The following is an 8,203-nucleotide window of genomic DNA, read 5'->3' on the forward strand; positions in this document are numbered from 1 at the left end:
CAACAATATCACTTCTCACTGCACTTTCACTAAGTACACTTTTCCCCATTAGGGATTTAATAGCAGACCCTATTTCAATGAGGGTACTTATTAATAATAATAATAGTTTTAATAATAATAGTCTTTATTATCAGCTCAAGGTCATATACATGGAATATACAAAGAACTGACAATAACATACAGTCTAGATACATAAGGTAACATGATAAAAAAAAAATAATCGGCAATACATCCACACTTGCTGAGGTAGTATAAAAGATGGTAATCAAAATAATGGTAACCGTAATAAAACTAGAATAAAAAAATTGAATGTAAAAAACTATATTGATTATAATCACAGTAATAGTGAATGAAATCCAAACTTACAACTGAACCTTGATTCAAGGTTGGGAATGGCATGGTGGGCAGAATCATGGGAACTTGATCAGGAAGTGGTGGTAAATTAGGAGGACTCAGGATGTGAGGAGTAGGAGAACTAATAGATTTATCATCCACCAAGATAGGCCAAGAAGTATAATTTCTACTAGCCCTAGTTAAGGGAAAGTAACAGTCACAAACTGGCATTCCTAGGATTACTAATTTTGTGTAAAATATGGGAATAGCAGCCAAAGTGTGTACAAGGTTGCCTTGGATGAGGGACAAAATGGTGTAGAAAGAGAGCGAAGTAAAAAGAAAATAACCTAGAAAAGAATTATTGGGATTAATTGACCAAAATAGCAAAGGTCTGAAATTTCTTGGTTAGATCCCAAATCTAAACCCCTCAAGGTGAAGATTTGAGAGAGAACAGACCACCCTATTGCCTTGTCTTGCAGACGACAGCTTGTCATGTTACCAAAAGAAGGTAGAGTAGCTTGTGATTAAGGGATTAAGGAAACAGATGGATATTTGATTTTATATAGGCTTAATGATAATTTTCTTACAAAAATCCTGATGCCATCCTAGTGCTACCCAATGTCAAATAATTATGGTAAAATTTTTCTATGAATGACATCTTGAGAATTACAAGGGATAAAATTTGCACATCATCAATATCTCCAAGGGTTCAAACACAGGTAAATAAGTGTCTGGTTTGATGTAGATGGGACTGAGGGAGGATTGTATTTTTGTTTTCATGGATGATGATGTGCTTATGAGTGGAGTGTTGCAACAGATGGTGTAGGTTTGAATTTGCAGGGCAACAAGATTAGGTTGTGAATGGAAGGTGAAGTGGCTCATGGCAGCAGCTGATGTTGTTGGGTTGGCTATACTGAAGTGTAAACTACAAAGACTTAGTGAAAGTCTAAATGTGTTAAGAGGAGAAAGTTTCAAGTGGTTGCAAGCAAAAAAGTATTACAGTGGAAGCATACATTTAATGGATTCACATAGTTCTAGGCTAATTCATTTACAGAGTATAGCAGGATAAGAAGAGGTTGGTCATATAACAGGTGAAGCAAGGATGGTAGCAAGGTCTTGTCAGTACATTTGATGAAGCTGGAATGTATGGAAGAATTGTTTTCAGCTGGCCCTGCATTGTAGGACTCAATAAGAGGGAAAGAGGTTGAACTGGTTAGAATATGTAGGGTATGAAGGATTAAAATAGTGTAAAATGCTTATATGAATTAATAGTATAAATGATATCAAGGGAGTGTTTGATCATGTGGAGAGATGGGTAAGATACAGTTAATTTGGAATTGTGTTGAAGTGGAGGAGAAACTGAAATGGAAGGGCATTAAGACCTAGCGAGCAATTAATTATCTGTAAAATCAGCAAGTGGCATGATGTTACCACTGCAGATTAAAATTTTATGTTTTTTGTACTGTTGAAGTTCTTGACTAATTTTACTTACTGTAGAATATCTATATGGTATTTCTTTGCAAAACCATAAATGAAACCTTTTCACATGAGCAACAGTGATACATATCAAGATTAAAGGAAGTATTGATTGTCTTATTTACTGGTATGTTACCAATGCATTAATTTATGAAACTGCACTGATGTAGTATCTATGTAGGTTTAAATTCAAGAACATTTATTAGAAGCAACTCAAAATATCAAAATACAGGTATGTCTTTATGAGAAGATAGAATAATCTGCTATAATTCAGAGGATGAAGATTATCAAAATCAGTGAAGTTCAATTTTTTTAAAGTCAAATTCTATTCTCAGGGACACTTCAAAATTCCCAGCCCAAACAAGTTGGCTTTATGCATACACATGAGCAACCATTTAGCTCTAGTCACCTTAGGCTTCATGAAATTTGCAGATTATTTCATATAAAGTTTGGAGTTTAATTCTACTTATTGGATAGGTTATTTACCACAGACATACCCTCTATTGGCCAGAAAATGTTCATATACGTACTCTAAAAACAGATAGTAATTGATTTGACTGACACACTAATACTGTAGTAAAACATTCAGATGGCTCTCATACCACTTCAAATTATTAAATTTTTATGTATATTTTTTTGCAATGTCTTGCAAAGAGTTGGTAGCACCATTCAATCCATGGTATATATGTATACTACACAGCTCTGACTAATTCATACACCTAAAAGTCCCAAAAATTAATAGCTTACTGTATAGAATTTTGGTCATCGTGAATAAAATGTCAAAGAATATCTTTTGAATGAATATCATAAGAGTACTTTATTTTTCAAAGCCTAGGATTACACTATAAATATTATTTCCAAGACGTATTGTTTTATAATGAAGATTGTCATCTCAGTAGTGATGTTTAATTTTATTTTCCAGTGCGACCATCACGCGAGCCTGGTTGGCTTGAAGGGACACTCAATGGAAGAACTGGCTTAATACCAGAAAATTATGTTGAAGCAATAGATGATAATCCACCACCACCCCGACTTATATCCCAGCGAAACACTGACGTTTAACCCAAGTGAAGAAGTGCATAGAGTGAATGTAATTACACTTTGTAATATATAGTATAGTGTCTTGTCATTGTGGCACTGTATACAATTTTATTGACATAAAAAGGTGTGTGATTGGAATGTGGCCGCAAAATGCAGTAATTTAAATGAAAATAGGAATACTAAGTCATACATATTAATGAAAAGTCTTTCTTTCAATTGCAATGTGAGCCTAAATGCCTCCAAAGTATGAATGTATATAAGAAATAGCCTGTCAACTACCCATGTTTTTATTATTTATTTTTATCTTTAATTGAATGGGCACCTGGTTGAGAACCTAGACTCAGAGGGCAGCCAGAGAAATTATTTGGCCTCCTCCTTCTGATCATGTATTGGTAGTCATGAATGTGTCACCCATCATTCATCTTCAGGTATATTGTAATTTCTGTGGTCATTATGTAAGTTAATATAGTTTTTAGCCCATGTTGTTGACTAGGCCTTTTTAAGATCTAAACTCCATGATTTTGGTTTAATTTTTATTCTTGCTTATAATGGTTACAGAACACTTGTTCATGAAGCACAACTTCTTTTGTTTTACCTGTAAACCAGGAACTTGCATACCATCAATCCTACGAGTGACTAATTTATCATGGTACAGGTGCAGTGGTTTATTGGTGTACTGCAGATGGATTAAATGTCAAAATGGTCTCGGTTAAATATGTACTCTACAAATTTATTGGTAGAGACTGAAAGGGGAAAATCATGATGAAAAATTGGTGCTTCAGAAGTTAAGAGCTTGTTTGTAATATTGCTGCTTAAATCAATAATAAAATAATCCTAAGTTAAGCATACAATTAATTGCTAGATGCTTAGTTGATATATGGAGACCAGAACTAATAATTTAAATTCTTTAACACTGAAAAAAAAATGGAGGAACTCAACAACTATGGAGGGTACAGAATTCAGTTTCCAAAATAAAAACAATTATATTAATAAGTTTTGTTAGATGGAGGTAATCTTCCAATGATTTTTTATTTGTTAAACTAACATCAGAACAATGAGCTTCTACAGAAACCAGTCAACAGAAAACCCTGTTGTCAACTAAAGAATAATTTTGCAAGTTGCCTTCTTCAGTGAAAACTTTAAATGGCATTTTTTGTTTGTAGGATGCAAGTAGGCTTGATATTCTTTATGAGAGATGTATAATTTTATATAGGTGGTATACATTAATTGTATTGATGTTCTTCTTTCTTTAATAATTAGTAGTAGTTTGTGTAGCCAATGTAAATTCTTAAATTACTTGGGTTATTGAAATACCACTCCTTTTACAATTGTTGGCTGTGAAAATACTACTCCTTTTATAAACAGGGGCTCTCTGATTATGTTCTGCTTTATCAAATAGGTTAAAAATATAGCCAAGATAACCTCCAAACCTGGAGTTACAGGAGTGCAGTATTCTTATGTAATGATATTGGTTTCAATTTTGAAGTATTTTTTGTAGAAGCCTGTGTTTCAATATTAAAAGAAAGTTAACTAAAAAAAATATGAAAGGGAAACATCAAGGAAATGCTTTGTATACGTCCCTTTTAACCTCTTCCATATAGCTGTCTAATTATAGTGCTTCAGTTTTCATTTGTCAATTGAAATCCTTTGGGTGAGCCCTGTAAGAGTCTAGACCAGCAACTCAACAGTCTGGTTAACTCTTGTAATTTATAAATCCTCACGATCTCGCAAGTCATCAATAACTTATAAAAATTCCAATCTAAAAAAAAATGTGATTGAATGGATGTTAGCAAAAATATCTTTTGAACTCTTCAGTTCAATATTCAAATCTCTGAAGTGGTAAATTAAGGGTGAAAGTTTTCACATAAAGAATCCATTGCACCTACATTTAGCAAAATGTCGGATTTATGTATACCAGTGTTTTCAGGTTTGTAAAGTGTTGGTGTGTGCTTATTTGTATGTAGAATATAAAAGCTAAAATGCTTAAGTGTCTCCTCATTTAAAGTAGTTACATTGTTTTACAGCAGCAACCAAGGAAAATTAATGTGATTATAGTGTCATAATGTTGAACATTCATCCCATGCAACTTTTTTTCTTCTTTGTTATTGTCTGGAACATTAGGTGCAGAAGTTTCTTTAGCCCATTATTATGCTTCATTTCTTCCTACTTGTATTCCGGTTTCTCAAAATTGTTAAGTAAATACATTTTTTGTATGATAGTTATTACAGTTAGTTATTACAGTAAAATGTCACTGGAGGATTATAAGGCAATTTCAGCTAATAAAAATTGACAGTGTGCCATGTTTTATAGATGCAATAATACACGATGTTTCTGAACAGTCGTAATCCAAATTTTAAACATATCTAGTATTGTATGAACGAATGAGTGAACATGGGAGAATGGATAATGTATAGAGTGATAACCTAGTCTGCACTAAACCTGAGGGATGCATATTTTACATAGTTTTGTATATTTGTAAATATTGTTCATTTTACATTCTAAAGGAGTACTGTACCTATTCACTGTACTGTATTTGTCTTTAAGCCATATGATTTTATGTGTTTGTCTGGTTTTGCTAATGATTTCGTAATTTTAAACAAGTGCTGAATCAGAAAAAGACAAGTTTTAGTTTAGACTGTCCTCTGCCATGCATGATTTTCAGTGTTTGTATTATAATGTGAATAATTAGTCTTATTTAGATAGCCTATTCATTATGACTAGGTTTTTTAAATGGAGCTAGTCATGTGTAATGATCCAATACAACTTGGATTATGGTAGTTTTAAAGAAAACAATTATGGATAATGGTGATCATGCTGTAATGGACATTCCCAAAGGTGTGTATTAAATGAATATGTCTGCTGTGTTAATCAATCCTAAAATGTTGCAGTGATTTTGTTTAAAAGTTCCTTTGGTTATCTTTCCGTTGTCTTTGTATTTCAGATTTCTATACACATTCCATATAATTGTGAACTCTTGATGCAAACATATAGCTTACAGTGTCAAAAATGTTTTTTTTTTTTTGGGTGGGGTAAGGGCTGTCAGCTTACCAAGGTGATTCACAAAACACCTTTATTTTCATAATATTAAACCTGACAGTACATACTGCACAGAAAAAACTAAAGTGATTTTTTATGAATTTCACTTGCCACAACTCATGCAGGTGAATTGAAATACAGCCACAAATAATCAATAAAACTGATACTACTAGTGCATTTTGTAAATTAGGTTGTCATGCCAAGCTCTGGGAAAAATGCAGTTTATGAATTAATTAGTTATGGAGTTTTGCAAAGGCCCCAGCCGTATCCCAAATACTTATAGTCAAATAATTGGGCAGTGTATTTGAAGTATATTCAGAATAAAATCCCACCATGAATATGTTTCTTTACAACAAAATTCTGTATTCTCTTAATTTATTTTGAAAAATATTATTTGTCCGACTGTGTACTTTATATAAAGTAATGTTTAGAATGATTAAAATTAAAATATTTTAAATAAAATATTTAAAATCATTTACAGTAACCCACATTACAAGTGCCCTCTCCCCTTTTATACAAACTTGAGGGATTTCAGGCATCAAAATTTCTTCCTTAAAACAGATTGTATGTTTAGAAAATGTCTTTGTTCAAAGTCATTAAATTTTCATTGGAGAAATTATCATGGGAATGTAAATACAATAGTTATATACGTAAGTACAATTTTGTTGTACTTGTGATTATCATAAGGCATTAAGCTTCATCATCAAAGCCAAGAAGAATCAAGAGTTTACAATATTAAAATCAAGCACTTACAGTTTTTACTATTGTTAATTTTGCAAGCTTTTCATGCAATTTTACAGTGAATATTGGCAAACCTGGACCTAGACTGATGTATTAAATCCTCTCTCAACTACCTAGTCAAAATATATGCTAGAGCATCTACTATAAATATGTTAATAGCCTTAATTCTAGATTTTGAGTTGAAGGATTTAGATTAGCCGAGTCTAGGTATCATGAGAAAATGGCAGAAATGTAATGTTTTTATAATGAGTGATGGAAAGTGACTCATGAGCTTTAAATGGATTTGCTCAAAAAACTTACTCTTGGACATGCAAATGCCAAATTTACATGGCAACTGGCTGTAAATGGGAGAAATAAGGAGCCATATATGTATATCTTTAAACTGACAACATATTTTGATAAATTTCACATTCCATTAGGATGTTCCTGCAATATAATCAATCAAAATAATGACTGTTTTTGTCTTGTAAATTACTTTTTAAATGGGATTTGTAAATACTATAACTGTTTATTTGTATATTTTAAGGTGCATTACGTTAATGCAGAAAATTACTAGCCAATACTTTAACCACAGTTTATTTATGATTTTTCATTCCTGTTTTACTGCTAAATAATAAGATTACCATTTCCTTGACTGTTGAAAAGGTAAAAAAAAAAAAATGAATATATAGAAGGGTACCAAACAAGAAATATGTGCTATTAAATATTGTTCCCCGGTTAAATTTCTTTTATAATTATGTACTTCATTATATAAAATTCTATTCTTTTTTAGAAACTAAGTTTTTGTAAATAAATATTGTTGATAAGACTAATATGCACCATGATTTGTATATAATAGGATAAATATAAGGATGCATAAAATGAATATTTTAAAATATATGTCTAAAGAATACTGTATTTCATTAACAAACATTTTATGAAATAGTATTAGAAATTACTGCGAATAAATAGGCAACAAAAATGCCCACCATTAAGCCTCAAAATTAAGGGGTTCTTTATTTAATGTTTCTTTTGCTCACTGGAAATCTACCAAATCTGTTGCACAATAAATCTTGGGTAACCCAAGAAGCCCACTAACTTAGCACTGAAAACAGCTGAAAACTTCACAGTTCACAAACTGTACTTTAGTCACTTGGCTAATGTTCACTTGGATTTTAATTTTAATTTTGAGGAGCTTTAAAAACATTTGTTGTTCCTACAGGGATGAAAAACTTAGTTTTCTCAAATCAGGTAGGCTTGGACATAGCTCTGACTTTTGTTGTCCTAACTTGGTACTTGTGTTACCAGCCACTCTGTCATAAGATTCTTTGTTCATATACGAAATAAACCTTCAGCCTTAACATTAGGATAATACTAGTGCCAAGCTGGAAACCGTAAAATTAATAACAAAACTTGTGAGATCCACAGCCACTCTGTCATAAGATTCGTTTTGCATGTGTGTGAAAAGTGTTGTGCTGACACTTTTGGTGCATTTTCAGCTTGTGTGTTAACCTGAACTCTACTCTTTGGTGAAGTCTTTTTATTTGTGGTGATAATGCGAGTAGCCTGGTGAATAATTCCAAAGGGATGGAGTTGT

General features: G+C 32.1%; 1 protein-coding gene across 17 annotated transcripts in view; it reads left to right on the forward strand.

Annotated features, from left to right (window-relative positions):
• Window positions 1-7,517, forward strand: part of LOC135213540 (rho GTPase-activating protein 26-like) — a 452,328-nt gene extending 444,811 nt beyond the window's left edge. For all 17 annotated transcript variants that reach the window (XM_064247486.1, XM_064247475.1, XM_064247473.1 and 14 more), the window contains one exon: window positions 2,732-7,517. In XM_064247486.1, the coding sequence (XP_064103556.1) occupies window positions 2,732-2,762 (31 nt within the window). In that variant the 3' untranslated portion in view covers window positions 2,763-7,517. The remainder of the gene's footprint in view (window positions 1-2,731) is intronic.
• Window positions 7,518-8,203: the final 686 nt, after the last annotated feature.

This window comes from Macrobrachium nipponense, chromosome 43 (assembly GCF_015104395.2).
Source record: "Macrobrachium nipponense isolate FS-2020 chromosome 43, ASM1510439v2, whole genome shotgun sequence".
NCBI classification, from domain to species: domain Eukaryota; kingdom Metazoa; phylum Arthropoda; class Malacostraca; order Decapoda; family Palaemonidae; genus Macrobrachium; species Macrobrachium nipponense.